Raw genomic sequence first — 17,487 nt, forward strand, 5'->3', positions numbered from 1 at the left:
ATAATAGTAAAATGAAGAGTATGTATGTTAGTTTAATCGTAGACTAGGATAAAAAGTCGGCACAACATCGAGGGGTGAAGGGCCTGTACTGCGCTGTGCTGTTCTAAAGTTGGTGGTCAGAATCTTTTCCCCACAATTAAAATGAGTGGGGGTCAATTAAAGGGAGGGTGGGGGTGGGGCAAGTTCAAAGGAGATTGGAGGGGCAGATTTCCCCCCCACAGAGACATGGTAGGAGTATGGAATGTGCCACCTGGGGTGGTGGTGGAGGCAGATACAATAGGGCTACTTAAGGGACTTTTAGGTAAGCAAATGAATATGCAAGGAATGGAGGGATTATGGACCTAAGGCAGGTAAAAGGAAGCAGTTTAATTTAGCGTCACGTTTGGCACAACATCTTGGGCCAAAGGGCACATTCCTGTGTTGTATGTTCTATCTGAGATCAAAATAAAAAGCATTCAGCAAGTCAGGAAACATCTTTGGAGAGATAAACACACAACGTTGAAGGGCCTGTTTCCGCACTGTTGGGAATCTAATCTAATCTAATTTCAGTTCGATGACCTATACTTTTATGAATTTCAGAAATGCTGAAGTAGTGCATTTTTATGTGAATAATAGTTTTTGCTGTTGCTGTCCATATTCTCTCTGCATTTTAAATTGCACATGATCGCTATATACTTCCTACCACACACCATTGAGAGAGCATCTTCACAACAAGGACTGCACCATGGCCCACTGGCAACTTGTTCAAGGGAAACTCCAGAGTTGGGCAATGCCAAACTGTCAGTTAGCTCTCAACATTTCTTGCTAAAAAAAACCTCTGGGTTAAGCACAGCTGATGGCAGGAAAACATGAATCCACTAGAGGCAGCTCTCTTAGGAAAGAATAGAGGTAGTAGGGAGCAGAATACTCTTTTCATCCCTAAGTGGGATACAAATGGAAAGGTGTCATTTATAACCACACAAGCACACTTTGCTGCTGGAGATGTGAAACATAAACAAAAAATGCTGCAATTACACAGCATTCTCACGAGATCAACTGGAAATATTAATGTTGTTTCTCCCTCCAACAATGTTGCCTGTCCAGCCCAGCATTTCCTGTTCCAATCTCACAATCAGTGTTTACTTAATGCTTTTATAGGATTGATCCAGATTTCAGAACTGGCAAAGGCTGATTGGGCCTGAATGGTAGATTTCTGCACCATATTGGGCAGCATGGTGGCTCAGTGGTTAGCACTGCTGCCGCACAGTGCCAGGGACCCAGGTTCAATTCTAGCCTCGGGTGACTGTGTGGAGTTTGTACATTCTCCCCGTGGCTGCGTAGGTTTCCTCCGGGTGCTCCAGCTTCCTCCCAGAGTCCAAAGATGCGCGGGTCAGGTGAAATGGCCATGCTAAATTGCCCATAGTGTTCGGTGCATTAGTCAGGGGTAAATATAGGATAGGGGAATGGGTCTGGGTCAGAGGGTTGGTGTGGGCTTGTTGGGCAGAAGGGCCTGTTTCTATATTGGAGGGATTATAATTCTAATATCCTATGTAGGTTCATGCCCTTTTAAAATTTTGTACAGGGTATAAGCAACACTGGCATTTGTTTCTCATTCTTAGTTGCTCTTAAATTGATTGGCATTCAAGACCATTTCAGTGAGCAGTTAGGAGTCAATCACACTGCTATGGGCCTGGAGTCACATGTAGACCAGACAAGTTAATGATCATACATTTCCTCTCCTAAAGGAGATTAGTCACCCAGAGAGGTTTTTCACAAGATAGATAGACTAATGGTCACCATCACTGAGAAAAGCTTCTGATTCCAAATGTTGCCAAATTAAATTTCACCATTTACCATGGTGGGTTTTAAACCCATACCCTCAGAACATTAGTCAAGGGTTCTTCATTACTAGTCCAGCTACCTTTAAAATTAAGACAACTTCTCATACATTCTCATCCTCTCCCTCAATCTTTCCAACTATTGTTGAGATTAACTGGCAGATTGCAATAGTGACTCATGCTTAACTGTAGGAATCATGGCACAAGTTTTCGTGCCACAGACAGCAAAAAACCTAAATGGGCTGGATTTTTTTTTAAACTTATTGGTGAATTAGTCCAAAGATAAATGTTGCTCATGACGTGGAGACTACTTCCATTTCTGCAGTTGTGTCATGGGATCTTTACGAACACTGGAAGACCAATGAAGCTTTGGATTGAAGTCTTAAAACAGCGCAATATCATAGTATCATAGAATCACAGAATCCCTAAAGCGTGGAAACAGGCCATTCGCCCCAACGAGTCCACAAGGACCCTCCGAAAAGCATCCCACCCAGAGCCACACCTCATCCTTGTAACCCTGCATTTTCCATAGCTAACACACCTAACCTGCATATCCTTGGACACTATGGGCAATTTAGCATGGACAATGCAACTAACCTGCACATGTTCGGACTGTGGGAAGAAACCAGAGTGCCCGGAGGAAAACCATGCATTCGGGGGATAATGTGCCAACTCCACACAGACAGTCGTCCAAGGGTGGAATCGAATCTAGGACCCTGGTGCTTTGTGGCAGCAATGCTAACCCTTGAACCACCATGCCACCTAATAGTGCAGCATTTCTTCAGTACTGCACTGAAGTGTAAGACTATGTTCTTGGCTCAAGTGAGCAAGCTAGCAGGAGACATTCAAGGGTTAAGGTACAAAGAACCCTTTGTTCTGCAAACATGCCACAGCTATGGTTATAAGCATTAAACTGCCTGAGTTCAGGCTCAGCTGCATCCCTGGAATGTTTTCTGATTTTGTCAAGTCATATTTTTTCCACACGCCACATAATGACTGCACATTTTCTTTCTGCATTCCTTAATACCACACACAGGTACAAAAGCAGGCGTTATGTAGCATGACCAGACAGGTACCTGTACTGCAGTGTACTATTAATGAACTTAACTCCACACTACACCACTCAAACAATTATCAAGGTGTGTACACTAATATTAATGATGGAGCGAAAGTGCAGTTCAGAGTTCGGTCACAAAATATACACACCAGTGTTTAAATACAGTGGGCAGGCTTGTGAGGGGTTGCAGACTTTGCATCTGCCCCCCAAAATCGCCAAATGGCCCAGGGAAAGTCATTCACAGGGGACAGCAATGGAAGACAAGCTGCCCTTTGGCTAGGACAGGGATACTTTTGCCAGGGTGGCCTTTTGCTGGGTCTGGAGTGAGGTCATCAGTCAGACAGAGCCTTGGGATGGGGGCAGAAGGCAGCTCTCCATGGCTTTGGGAAGGGAGAAAGAGACTGCTAGAAGGTTGTTAGCATGAGAAGGTGCAAATGAACGCTGAAAGGGAGAGAAGGGAGAGAGAAATAGGTGGCAAGATGGGTTAGGGGAGAGACTGAGGCAACAATAATGATAACAGGCATGGGAGAAAGAGGTGGCAAAAGATGTGACTGGGAAGGGTGGGGAAGACAACTGCAAGAGGTGAGGGGGGAGAAAGACATTGCAAAAGAGGTGAGGGGAGAGTAGGAAGGTGAATGAGGTACAAGTTGGGAGAAGGATGCTGCAAGGGAGGTGTGGCAGGGCAGGAAGGTTGCAAGAAGTAGTGAGATAGGCTGCGTAACTTCAGGAGCTACTGCACTTAGAAAAAAAATTATTGTATTGAACATCGTCAATAAGTATATTTAAATGTGAGACTGAAATCAAGATATACTAGTGTTTTGTTTCATGATTAAAATATCGCAACTTTGTGCATGTGTAATGGAAATGTCGTTGAGATCTCACTTGTTTCCAGAAGGTAGGGTGATGGCTTTTTATGTGTACATGTTTCTGTAAATCATTTTGAAATAAAAACATTTTGTTAACTTGTCCGTTGTCTTGGAGAGTTGATAGTTTTTGACGATATTTATGAATCTTCTGTGCAGGATCAAATACTCCAGGGTAGTGCATTGTATTATAAATTAAAAAGTTAGTTCTCAAGAAAACTAACCGTGGTTAGCACTGCTGCCTCACAGCGCCGGAGACCCGGGTTCAATTCCTGCCTCAGGCGACTAACTATGTGGAGTTTGCACATTCTCCCCGTGTCTGCGTGGGTTTCCTCCGGGTGTTCCGGTTTCCTCCCACAGTCCAAAAAATGTGCAGGTCAGGGTGAATTGGCCATGGTAAATTGCCCGTAGTGTTAGGTGAAGGGGTAAGTGTAGGGGAATGGGTCTGGGTGGATGTGCTTCGGCGGGTCGATGTGGACTTGTTGGGCCGAAGGGCCTGTTTCCACACTAAGTAATCTAATCTAATCTAATCTAAAATTTCAAGAGTAGCCCTCGACAAAGAAAATGTATCTTGACCAGTGGCACAAGCATGTTCATTGGTAAATACTGATGACTGTTTTCTTGCACCTAGCATTTCCCATCCATTTACTGGAATCAAAATCAATTTGGAAAGAAAAAAACTTTGTCAAGAGGACAAAGAGCGCTTGAACAACAGTGGAGACAAGATTGATGGGGAGTGAGTAGGAAAGTAGAATTTAGGGCAAGGTCACATCAGATCAACCAAGATTTCACTGAAACTACAAAATACTTAAAAAGGTAGCTGCAGCTAAGATATTTCTTCTGGTTGGAGAGATCAGAACCAGAGGCTCAATTTAAAAGTAAGGGCGATACCATTTAGGCCCAAGACAAGGAGATTTTTTTTAAAATCAGAGGGTTGCAAATCTTTGGAATCCCTTCTCACAGAATACTGTGGAAGCTCAGTCTTAGTATATATGATTTCTGACCACCGATGTCATAAAGTTACAAGGAAAGTGTGGCTTAAAAGCACTGAAGCTCAATCTTATTAAAACTTAAAACAGGCTTGACAGACTGAATGGCCTACGCCTGTTCTTATGCATTAGGGCAGTGCACTGAAAACTGAAAATTTACAATAAAACTGAAAATATTGCCCTTTTCCTTTCACCTTACATGAAAGGGGCTGAATGACCTGATTCTGCACAACTGGGGATGGTGGCAGTGGTGGGGAGGTTAACTTCAATTTAATGACAAAATCATTTTAGTTGAAGGCAAGATGTGGAGTTAAGGGTATTTGGCTTCCTTCCAGTTGGAGGGGTAAGGTATAATTGCAACAAGACAATAACTGTCTTCAGTACATCAGTAGCAAAGCGAGCTGACAAATCAAAGCTGCAATGCTTCCCAGTAATTAGCAGGGATGGTTAATTATAAAATACTCTGCATTCAGTGAGTTTGCAATGCCAGAAGCAGAACAAGCAGGAGTCCTTATCCAATATATTCTATGTGGTATCTAGAATGGACATTAAGTCTGGGGCATTGCATATAATGGAGGGCAGGTGGTGTTGTCCAAAGTAAGAACAATATGTTTTTTCAGGGCACAGCCTATTAGCTGTGGGGCTTGAGGCTCTGATCTTCTCCTGGCAAGACAGCCCTTTATTTGAACAGAGCCCCTCTAGCATCAGCCGCTTGGAATAAAAGGATGCAGTTAAATATGGCCCACCTCCCTGGTCACTATCAGATATGCATATCAGATAACTAACACAGTTAGTTACAATGAAAGATGGTTCCATTGCACAGCAAACGGTTTGAGGCTTAACCCGGACGTGCTATAGCAAAGGGATTTGATTTTTTTTTTGAAAAACCGAAGTGAAGAGAGGAGATGTTGTCTTTTCACAATGTGGACCTGCACTCTTCCCCACCCATCCTTTGTAAACGCCTGCCCTCCCGAAACTCTCTGCAGCACCTGCACTGAGCCGAGTGCCTGATTTCTTGCTGCAAGTTCATTAATTCAGGATGATCACAGCACTTGGGAGCTTTCAAACCACAGGAGATCAGGGAGCTGAAAATGCCAGTGACGCATCGAGTCTGGCGAGAGAGTCAGACATCAGGACAATGGAGTTGCAGAGAGTTGTGCTCCCTTTCCATGTGCTCAGCATGGTCTTGGGTCATGCAGGCTCAGTGTAAGAGCTAATTAGTGGAAAATGATTACCTTAACTGAATAGTACCACACACTTTGATAACGACAGCACACTTAATGTAGGATGGCTGAAAGAACTGAAATTATATCCACAAGGGGATGGTAACTGTTGAGGTCTGCTTATGAAGGGTGACAGATCTTGCTGCAGACATTTCTTAAAGTATACTTTTATAAGTGCAGTCACAGCTTGCCCAGTACATTTACTTCCTCAGGCAATTTACTGTTCTAATCAAAAAAGGCTGTGCTAATATTTTGTATTCAAACAAGGCCCATCAATTTCTGCATCACAAATATATAGGAACAGACCAAACTGGACTCTGCTATGATGCCTGCCACTGCTGAATAGCTTGCAGACACTCACAAATCAGGCTCACATGTGAAAGCTAGCCATCTTGAAGGAGAAGTCAAAATGTACCTGTGGAATCCTACCCCACTGCAGCTGGATGTTACTTTGGATGCTTTCAGGAGCAAAACAATGGAGAGAGGAAATTAAAAGAATTCTTGTAATACTTTGACAGGGAGGCAACCCTTTTAAGGGATTGTACTCCGAGCTATAATTGCTGTTTATGATTGTGCAGATTACACTCTGGAATATACAGCCCTCAATAAATTGAAGTCTCTCACAACTTGCACTGCATCACTAGTTGCATAGAGCAAGAAATATTTGCATTTATATAGCACTTTTCACAGTCAGATATCTCAAAGTGCTCTGCATTCAAATCATATTTCTGATGTCTAGCTATTGTGATGAGGGAAAAGTGGCCATTAATTTCTGTTGATCAAACTCTCACAAACTGTAAAAAGGTAATGACCAGATAATCTTGAATTTTTTTGCGATGTACATAAAAGGTAAGTATGAGTCAACTGTGGCCTTTGTTTAAAATAGCCTGAAGATCCCCAACATTCATCTGATTATGACATAGGACCTTGGTTTAACATCTCTTCTGAAAGATGGCATCTCCAACAGCGCAGCACTTTTTTTTTTGTAGTTCAGTAGAGCAGACAGAAACCATTTGAGTCTCAGAGTCCTCAGAACTTGTGCAGTCAAATTTACCAGGAGCAACACAGAGTAGACCGAGATGAATAAGATAGAGTCAACATCCTGAGCGCCACTCATGTCAGGCCCTATTTTCTGGCTTTGTGCTGGGTGAGGCAACATTCCAGGTGGCACTAAGTCAGAGTGCCCTGTTGCAACAAACACAGGCCTCTTGTTACTCAGCTGGCAGCCATCAAACCCCACAACAGTGGCACAAGCCTGCAACAAGTCAGCAGTTGAGAAAGCGCCAAAATGTTGCGATGGCCAAAGAAAGCTGCTTCACAGAAACAGCCTTGCTAAGTGAAAGATTCAATTGAATATTGATCGTGTCACACAACATATTAATAAATAACATCTCGGATCCTGGGTGCTGAGTTTAAAAACGGTAAGTTTAATGCTAAGCCTTCATAAATATCTTGGTTAGTCCTCAATTGTAGTACTGTGGCTCACTCTAATCACCTCACTTCAGACCATTGGAGAGGATGCAGAGCCTGATCTAGAAGAATGGCCGAAATAAGCTTAATATCAGCCTCATTATTAGTTGTAGGAAAAATACTGTAGTCTCAGTTATAAAGGATGTGATAACTGGGCACTTCGAAAAATACCAGATTGCACAAAGTGGACACGAATATACGAAACTGAAAACAGTTTTAACAAACCTACTGGAACTCTTCGAGGACACAACTGGGAGATTATATGGGCATGTTGCTTATCTAGATTTTCATAAAGTTCCACATCAAAAAATCAAAATCAAAGGATGAGATTGGAGGTAATATGCTAGCAATTGGACCAGAGTTAGTTTTATTAAAAACTCAGCGGTCTGACAGCATCAATGGGAAAAATGCAGAGTTAATGTTTTAGGTACAGTGACCTCTCCTCAGACATTCTCGCCACTGATGGGTAAACAAGATGGCCAGCTAGTTATATTAGGTGTATGTGTTTGCACGTGCGAGTGCACGAAAGAGAGAGAGAGAGAGAGAGAGAGAGAGACGGTTTGGGGGAGGGGAGATCTCATTAAAATGCTGAAAAGCCTTGAGAGACTGGACGAGTGGATGATTATCCCTTGGTCTGGTGAGTCCAGAACAAGCATCACAGTCTCAGGGTAAGCCATTTTGGAACAGAGAAACTTTATTACTCAGAAGGTAGTGAACCGATGGAGTTCTCTGGCACAGAAAATTGTGTAAGGCACAGGAAGAAAGAAGCAGGCTTTTAAAGACTAAAGATGTCAGGGGTTGTGGGAAGAAAGCAGGAGTATGGCATTGAGACAGGGGATTGGCCATGATCATGTTGATTGGAGAGGGGGACTTGATGCGCCAAATGGCCTACTGCCGCTACTATTTTCTATGTTTTGATAAGGAATGTTGACATTGGGGGAACTGGAGACACTAGAATTGTTTTCTTTAAGAGAAAAAGACACATTGAATAAAGAGGTTTCGTGATTATGAGGGGCTTTGATAACAGATCTGTGGAAAAGCACTTTCCATTCACAAGAAGGGAAGACACAGAATTAAAATAATTGTGAAAGATGATAAGAAATTGTTCAAAAGGGTAAGTTACGATGCATTACTCGAAAGTGTGGTGGAAACTTTTAATTGGACTAGTACTTCAAGTGGAAAATTTGCAGAGGCTACAAGGAAAAGGTTGGTGAGTTGAATCAATTCGATCTTTGAAAGAGTTACACAGGTATGATGGGCTGAATGGCCTCCACCCGGGCCGCAAGAGCCTTTGGTTCTAAAGAAGCAATCCCCTAGTAAAGAACACTACTCTACCATCTTTAATTCTCTTACCAGAATGAAACCAGCCAGCTGGTATCATCGAAGTGCCTTCTGCAAAGGTTTGGTGGATTGAGTGGAAACAGAAGTCTGGTTCCTTACCTGTTGATGTTGCCGCACACCGTCAGTCATGTACTTGATAGCAGACTGCAGCAGCCGTTCACAAATAACCTGAAACAGACAAGGAATCAAATCAGCAATATCAATTACCTGACTCATGGCAGAATCACTGAGGACAAAGGAATGAACAAAGCAGGGAGAAAGTGTCTTTGTGCCTGGCTGCCAGTCATTCTGAACAGTTATCAGTTACCAGAGACATGAGGCATACAGATGGAACTGACTGATATGATAACTACAGCTAAGGTAGCCAGATGGCTCAGTTTACATTGCAGGCAGCAGAAAGAATGGCCAGCATTTAATAAAAGACGTGTGATGTCATGGGTGTAACAGCAGGATTACTGTCAGAATTGAATTAGTTAAAAATTTACAGTTTTATATACTACACCCCAGACTTCCTTCCAAACTACAGTTAATACCTGGTTGTATAACTATCATTTCTATCTTATGACAATCCAATCCAATGTTCTCAGGGTGAATTGTTATAGTGAACAACATTCATGTCCAATCTGGCTACTACAACACTCAGATCCTCCCCACAAGGTCAAAGTGACAGTGTCAGTTCCCGTGGCATGAACACAGGGTCTGAATATAAGCTGAGCACACAGACTGGCAACATGCTGTGAAAATGTTTCACTGTGGGATGTGCCTACACTTCACAGATCACGTGAAGTATTTGACAAGCAAAAATAAACAAAAAAGTGTGTAGGGAAAGGGGAGTGTTCAATAACTGGGACCAAATGATTAGTTACGCCACAAAATAAAGGAGTATGTACTGGGGGTCAACCCTCACATTTAAAAACAGCAGGGAGCAGGTCCCTGTCCAATGGAGGGAGTCAATAAACGCACTTGATAATCATAGTGTGCGACAATGCAGGTATAGTTCAGCATAGTCTGCCCAGAAAAAGGCAGCAGGATACACCGCGAAGTGATCTCCTGCACTTACAAGATTCCACACATTAAAATGTTCCTGGGCCAGGGACAGACTCTGCAATGAGCTCCCCCACAGTAAAACAGCAAGTCACCACTAAATCTGCTTACTATCCAGTACAAAGAGAGTTAGATTTCTGGGCAATCTGGTCAACGTGATGGTGTGAGCAGCATCTGCTGCTGACTGGAAGTCGATGGGCCATCATGGCTATGGGGTATTAGCGTGGCAGAGTCACTATCCTAAGCACAGTCCGGGCACCTCAGCTCCTGTAACTGCATGAGACTGGGATTTGGAGTGACTTGGTGCAAACCTAATGTTGACACTTGTTCCTGAATCTAACTTAACAATGCACAGGTGGCCACTTCCCCTTGTGTAACCCAAACACAAGTCTGCTCTTTTAGGAGAGGAACTTGAAGACAACTCTCACATGCTTTCTTCTTGACAAAGTTTGCAATGGAACTTGTGCAAAAGCGGATTTAAAGTGCTGGCCAGACTTACTGGGAAACGTTCAAAGAGATCGATGAACATGCTGATGGTGAGCGAACACTTGCGTTTGGTCATGAAGAGGGTCAGAGCTTTCTCGTAGACTGCAGTCACTCTGTCAATATCCACACTGCCGAGTGATCCAACCTGCAACAAACAGACAAGAGTACATTCCTACGGCTGAAAACTGCAGGACAAGTGCAAACTAAGGGGGAGTTTTACAACATTTAAGGTCATGCATTTGAGGGGGTAGGAAAGTGGTGGGTATTTGACTGCCCACAATACCTTCCCTCATTTGCCAAATCTTCTCCCCCAGCTCCCAACACTGCTGTGTTTCAACACTAAGGCTGTGTTAAACACTGATACTGCAGAGACATCATGGGTTGACTGCAACACCCCTCCCCCTACACAGGCAGTCAGCTTCCCTTTCTCTGCAAGAAGTTGCACTATTCCCCTCCCTAGCCTCGTCGCCCTGTGCGATGTCCCCCAACCCTTGCCTGTGCTGTGTGTGTGTGTGTGTGTGTGTGTGTGTGTGTGTGTGTGTGTGTGTGTGTGTGTGTGTTGACTCTTCCGCCTCCCCCCCCCACCCTCCACTGTAAGACGGCATATGGAAAGGGGCGAGCTAAAACCAACCACTGGGGACTGGCCAGAAACCAACTGGAAGCATGACAAGTTATGGGGAGCTCACTGCTTACCATCCGTCATCCTCTTATTTATAGATGATGTACAGTAGAGATATCGGTGAACAAGGAAGGCCTGGTCACTCAAGCGTGGAACAGCCTGTGTATTCCACAGTCCCCAATGTGCAGCCTGCTTTGAACAGCAGGTGTGAGCCAGACAATGTCAGGGCTGCGTCGCTTCCACAGGATTTTGGGTCAAATTTCACAACGTTTGTCTGCGCAGGGATGATCAGCTCATAATGAACATGCAGAGTCTCTTGGTGATCTTTTTATTAAAGCTCTGAAGGCAGTACAGTCGATTTTATAAAGTCTGAGGGGGAGCTCTGACTCGATCTTAATGCTTGCCAGTGAGTGAGTAGATGGGAATGCTTATTCTCTTCCACCTGCTCCATTCCCAATCGCTTTCAAACCAGAATGAAGAGCCACTGGGCCCTGCTTGTCCAAGGTAGGTGGCTGCTGCTCATTCACAGCGGCAGGAACCAACACCAATTTACTGTGGGGGGGCTGTGTGGCATGGGTTGATACAGCTCAGTTCAAGACGATCAGATTCATCAATCAGAAAGGCCTTGGAATTGGAGGGAAACAGAGGCTCTGACACAAGTGTTCTGTGGACAGTCAGTCATGACCAGTCTCGTGGTGACCACGTATGGGAAGAAAAACACAACAGTCAGCGTGTAATCAGGCCCCAGATTAGATGACAGAAAACAAAAGGGCAGACAGTGTGACTAAAGCAGCCGGCTGCCTGACTCGCAGCCAGGCCAGGACTGAGAGCCATCTCCCACCACCTGCAGGGCCCTGAGCCCATCCAGCAGAAAATAAAAACCCAGAGCATCTCAACGCTTCAAAACCACACAACGGACATCTGTACAGGCAGGCAGCTGCGGAACAAAAATTACAGGCTACAGCAAACGTCAGCTTTGACATTATGCTAAATTATAAGTTAGGTACATTTACAGCAAAGGATGAGAATGAAAACTGAAGTGGAAAACAAATTCAAGTGTATTTTGGCTTTAGCAGGGAAAAAAAACTGACAGGAAAAGAGTGAGCGAGAGCGTGGGCTGGTGGGGGTGAGGGGTGGGTGGGGGGGGTGGGGGGAAGGAGACAGAGAGGGAGCCGGTGGGGAGGGGGTGGTGACACAGCACATGAAAGATGGGGCGATAGATAAGAGTGCAAGAGATGGTGCGGTGAGATTGTGAGAAACAGGCTGAGTGACAGCTGGGGGGAGGGTGGAAGGAGGAGACAGATTGACAGACGGTGGGGGTGGGGGAATGAGACAGAGCAAGACATGGGGGAGGCAGAGAGCAAGTGGGGGGTGGGGGGATAGGAGACAGAAAATGAGAGATGGGGGAGGGAAGACAGAGAGAGAGAGAGAGAGAGAGAGAGAGAGAGAGAGAGAGAGAGAGAGAGAGATAGGGGAGGCAGAGATTGAGAGATAGGGGGGGCGCGGGGAGAGAGACAGGCTATGGGGGGGTGGAGGGGAATGAGTCAGAGCAAGAGATAGAAGGGCAGGCAGAAAGCGAGAGATGGGAGAATGGGGGGGGGGGGGAGAAGAGGAGACAGAGAGCGATAGATGGGGAGGGAGAGACAGAGTGAGAGACAAAGAGCGAGAGACAGAGAGAGATGGGGGGAGACAGAGAGCGAGAGACGGGGGAAGGCGAGACAGAGAGCGAGGGACAGAGGAAGGTGTGACAGAGCGCGAGAGACGGGGGGAGGCGAGACAGCGCGCGAGATGGGGGGAGACAGAGCGCGAGAGACGGGGTGGAGATAGAGCGTGAGAGATGGGGGGGGGGGAAGAGACAGAGTGCGAGAGAAGGGGGCAGACAGAGCGCAAGAGACGGGGGGAGGGAGACAGAGCATGAGAGACGGAGGGGGGGGGAAGAGACAAAGCACGAGAGACGGGAGGGGGAGACACCGCGAGAGATGGTTGTGGGGGAGGACAGAGAGCAAGAGATGGGGAGGTTAGACACAGAGTGAGAGACGGGGTGGGGGGGGGTTAGAGACAGAGAGCAAGAGACGGTTGGGGGGGGGGGAGGGAGACAGAGTGAGAAATGGGTGGGGGGATGGAGACAGCAGTGAGGGGGGGAGAGAGAGAGAGAGAGAGAGAGAGAGAGAGAGAGAGAGAGAGAGAGAGAGAGACAGAGACAGAGAGAGACAGAGACAGAGAGAGAGAGAGAGAGAGAGAGAGAGAGAGAGAGAGACAGAGAGAGAGACAGAGAGAGAGACAGAGAGAGAGAGAGAGAGAGAGAGAGAGAGAGAGAGAGAGAGAGAGAGAGAGAGAAAGAGAGAGAGAGAGAGAGAGAGATGGCGGGGAGACAAAGTGAGAGAAAGAACAAGAAAAGCTGACAGTTTGGTCCTCAATAGTCAATACCCTAGAGAGTTTTAACTCAGATGTACCGTGATTTGCATTCGACAGTTAATCACTGATATAGGAAAACAGTTAAAAGAGCATGAGATTTTAAAAAAGATTGCATGTGCAGGGAATAAAATCTGGATATTACTGGCATTTATCAGGCGATAGCAAATTCTTAGCAACTGAAAACAACAAATGCTGAAGATCACAGGTCAGACAGCATCCACGGACAGAGAGTAAGCTAATCTTGAGTCGAGATGACTCTTCATCAGAGCAAGTATTAGCAAGTTGGAGTCTCAGATTAAAGTAATAATAGAAATTTGACATTGCTAGCACAGTAGTGCTGTATACTGCCCTTTCAGTTGGGAAGGAAGTGCTTGAACATGCGCAACACTGAGGGTAGGGGCAGAGCCACACTGAAAATACAAAGAGGGTGGATGCTGGGGAAAAAAAATCATTTACAAATGTTCAGGGAGGGACATACTTTAACATTGTTGGGTCATAGGAGAGAACACTCACTTTCAGTCATGCAACACCTGCCAGTGGATTCAAATGCCAGTGGATAGAAAACAGGACATATTTTTCTGCAGCACCCAGAATCCCTCACCTTAAAGAACAGTTGTGTTTTTGACAGAATCAAGCTGCCTAATTAGATGCGTAAAACCCATTTTATTTAAAGAAAGGTAAAATGATCACCTCACAGGGCTTTTACTGTTTGCACTGAGTGCCAGGGCACTAATTTGAGAACATACTGCAGTTATCACTGAAATGTCACGGTTGTTAAACCTGGTCTCTATTCTCCAGTCTGACGCACGTACCTGTTGAGACCCAGTTTCTGCAACCCCCTCATGATCTTCCTTCTCTTCACACGTGCCATTGGCTGCGGGTTCAGTCGGGTTTCCTTTCAGAACTCTGAAGAGATAAAGGCTCCCACTGCCAAAGAACAGGTTACGAGACGTTTAGGAAACTGTCAAACACATGAAACTATCTTAATTCAATTTCTTCATAATCGAGGAATGAACCAAAAGAAATGAAATGTTATTGCAAATCGTAACATCCAAATCCAATTAACCCAGCTCAGGACTTCTGGGATATTCAGTCAAACACTAGGCTTGGGATACAGGTTCATTAATTGTGCCATCTCACCTGCTCACGTACAGTAAGTGGGACTGGAGCAGCATGCATCGGATTAAAGTGCAGGCCATGTAGAACAGGCATCCACTGATTCAGTTCAGCCCACTATAACTCTGGGACTTACCGAATGTTTAAACAACACAACTGGAAATCCAATATAACTGCAAATCAGAAGAGACTTTTGGTGTCCCCACTTCTGTTCCCAAAACCAAGGAAACTAAACAGTGACACAATCTCTTGTATCCTCTTTGGCAAAGAGGAGTTGGCTTTTTACAGTCCTCTAGGAGACAGTGAGGTCTGCAGATGCTGGAGATCAGGATTGAGAGTGTGTTGCTGGAAAAGCACAGCTGGTCAGGCAGCATCTGAGGAGCCGGAGAATCGACGTTTTTGGCCGGAGATGGGCTCCGCCCCGAAACATCGATTTTCCTGCTCCTCGGATGCTGCCTGATCTGCTGTGCTTTTCCAGCACCACTTTCTACAGTCTTTGTCAGGTCCTCAGCATGTCCTGCTATGTACCAGAGTCAATAAGGTGCTTCACAAGGCTCATTACTGTTGTTTTGAAAGGAAATACGGAAAACAAATTTCTCAGAGCAAGACTCTATAAATACCATGGAGATGGGAAAGTTGTTTTTGCAATGTTATGAGGGGGATGCATAATGCCAAGACACCGAGACCTCTTCTGCATTTTTTTTACAACAGCCTGTAGGACCTTCCATTGCAATGACAGTGCCGCACTTTTCATGTCCTCCAGTTCTGGTGCAAGGCTTAAGCCCAGCACCACCTTTTAGCAATAAGCCAACGATCCTCACAGCCAACAATGAACAAATAATCACCCCCAAAAACCCTGACCAAAGCAGACCATGACCTATGAACTCTGACAGGAGTAAACCATGCTCCCATGAACCCTGACCCATGCAGATCGTTCCCTTATGAACCCTGACCGGAGCAGTTTCTCTTGGACATGATGTACCTAAAACAAAACAGTGACACTGAACAGTCTGGCTGCTTGCAGGCTCGATCTAGCAATCGCTCCATCAACTCATGCAGGTCGTCCTTTATCTCAGCGATGTCTCGGCAGTAGTGCTTGGACTTGCACAGACAATTCCTGCAGAACAACAGAGATTTCATTTGGAGAGAGAAGGAGTTATATATTGTGTGTTTATCAGAACATAGAACAATACAGCGCAGTACATGCCCTTCTGCCCTCGATGTTGCGCTGACCTGTGAACTAATCTAAGCCTATCCCCTACACTATCTCATCATCATTCATATCATCATCTAAGGATTGTTTAAATCTCCCTAATGTGACTGAGTTAACTACACTGGCAGGTATGGCGTTCCACGCCCTTACCACTCTGAGTAAAGAATCTGCCCCTGACATTGGTCTTAAATCTATCCCCTCAATTTGCAGCCATGCCCCTCGTACAAACTGACATCATCATCCTAGGAAAAAGACTCTGTCTACCCTATCTAATCCTCTGATCATCTAGTATGTCTTTATTAAATCTCCTCTTAGCCTTTTTCTTTCCAATGAGAACAGACCCAAGACCCTCAGCCTTTCCTCATCAGACCTTCCCTCCAGACCAGGCAACATTCTGGTAAATCTCCTCTGCACCTTTTCCAATGCTTCCACATCTTTCCTGTAATGGAGCGACCAGAACTGCACACAATATTCTTCCAAGAGAGGCTGCACTAGCATTTTGTACAGTTGCAGCAGGACGTCAAGGCTCTGGAACTCAATCCCTCTCCCAATAAAACCTAACACACCGTATGCCTTCTTCACAACACGATCAACCTGGGTGGCAATTTTCAGGGATCTATGTACATGGACTCCAGGATCCCTCTGCACATCCACATTACCAAGAATCTTTCCATTGACCCAGTACTCTGTCTTCCTGTTATTCTTCCCCAAAGTGAATTTTCTCACATTTATCTGCATTGAACTCCATTTGCCACCTCTTGGCCCAATTCTGCAATTTATCCAAGTCCTCCTGCAACATTCTTCCACATTGGCAGGGCAGGTGACCGAGGTGTTAGTGGGGGAGCACTTTGGGGCCAGCGACCATAATTCTATTAGATTTAAAATAGAGGTGGAAAAGGATAGGCTGGATTTAAAAGTTGAAAGTCTAAACTGGAGAAGGGCCAACTTTGACGGTATTAGACAAGAATATTCAAAAGCTGATTGGGGGCAGATATTTGCAGGTAAAGAGACAGGTGGAAAATGGGAAGCCTTCAAAAATGAGATAACGAGTGTCCAGAGAATGTATGTTTCTGTCAGGGTGAAAGGAAAGGCTGGTAGGTATGCTGGATGACTAAAGAAATTGAGGGTTTGGTTATGAACAAGGAGGAAGCATATGTCAGGTATAAACAGGATAGATCGAGTGAATCCTTAGAAGAGGATAAAGGCAGTAGGAGTATACTTAAGAGGGAAATCAGGAGGGCGAAATGGGGACACGAGATATCTTTGGAAAATAGAGTTAAGGAGAATCCAAAGGGTTTTTACAAATACATTAAAGACAAAAGGGTAACTAGGGAGAGAATAGGGCCACTCAAAGATCAACAAGACTGCCTTTGTGTGGCACCGCAGAAAATGGGGGGGGGAGGGGAGATACTAAACGAGTATTTTGCATCAATGTTGACTGTGGAAAAGGATACGGAAAATATAGACAGTAGGGAAATAGATGGTGACATCTGGAAAAATGTCCATATTAGAGAGGAGGAAGTGCTGAATGTCTTGAAATGCATAAAGGTGGATAACTCCCCAGGACCTGATCAGGTGTACCCTAGTACTCTGTGGGAAGCTAGAGAAGTGATTGTTGGGCCTCTTGCTGAGATATTTGTATCATCGATACTCACAGGTGAGATGCCAGAAGACTGGAGGTTGGCTAATGTGGTGCCACTGTGTAAGAAAGGTGGTAAGGACAAGACAGGGAACTATAGACCAGTGAGCCCGATGGTGGTGGACAAGTTGTTGGAGGGAATCCCGAGGGACAGGATATACACGTATCTAAAAGGGCAAGAACTGATTAGGGATA

At 45.0% G+C, this 17,487-nt stretch overlaps 1 protein-coding gene across 1 annotated transcript in view; it reads right to left on the minus strand.

The window, feature by feature from the left end:
• Window positions 1-17,487, minus strand: part of mybbp1a (MYB binding protein (P160) 1a) — a 98,380-nt gene that overhangs the window by 26,174 nt on the left and 54,719 nt on the right. Inside the window, exons 20-23 of the mRNA XM_072589331.1 lie at window positions 15,423-15,557; window positions 14,137-14,251; window positions 10,304-10,435; window positions 8,860-8,928 (exon numbers count right to left, since the gene is read on the minus strand). Of these exons, the coding sequence (XP_072445432.1) occupies window positions 8,860-8,928; window positions 10,304-10,435; window positions 14,137-14,251; window positions 15,423-15,557 (451 nt within the window). The remainder of the gene's footprint in view (window positions 1-8,859; window positions 8,929-10,303; window positions 10,436-14,136; window positions 14,252-15,422; window positions 15,558-17,487) is intronic.

The sequence above is a fragment of the Chiloscyllium punctatum genome, chromosome 19 (assembly GCF_047496795.1).
Source record: "Chiloscyllium punctatum isolate Juve2018m chromosome 19, sChiPun1.3, whole genome shotgun sequence".
Taxonomy (NCBI): domain Eukaryota; kingdom Metazoa; phylum Chordata; class Chondrichthyes; order Orectolobiformes; family Hemiscylliidae; genus Chiloscyllium; species Chiloscyllium punctatum.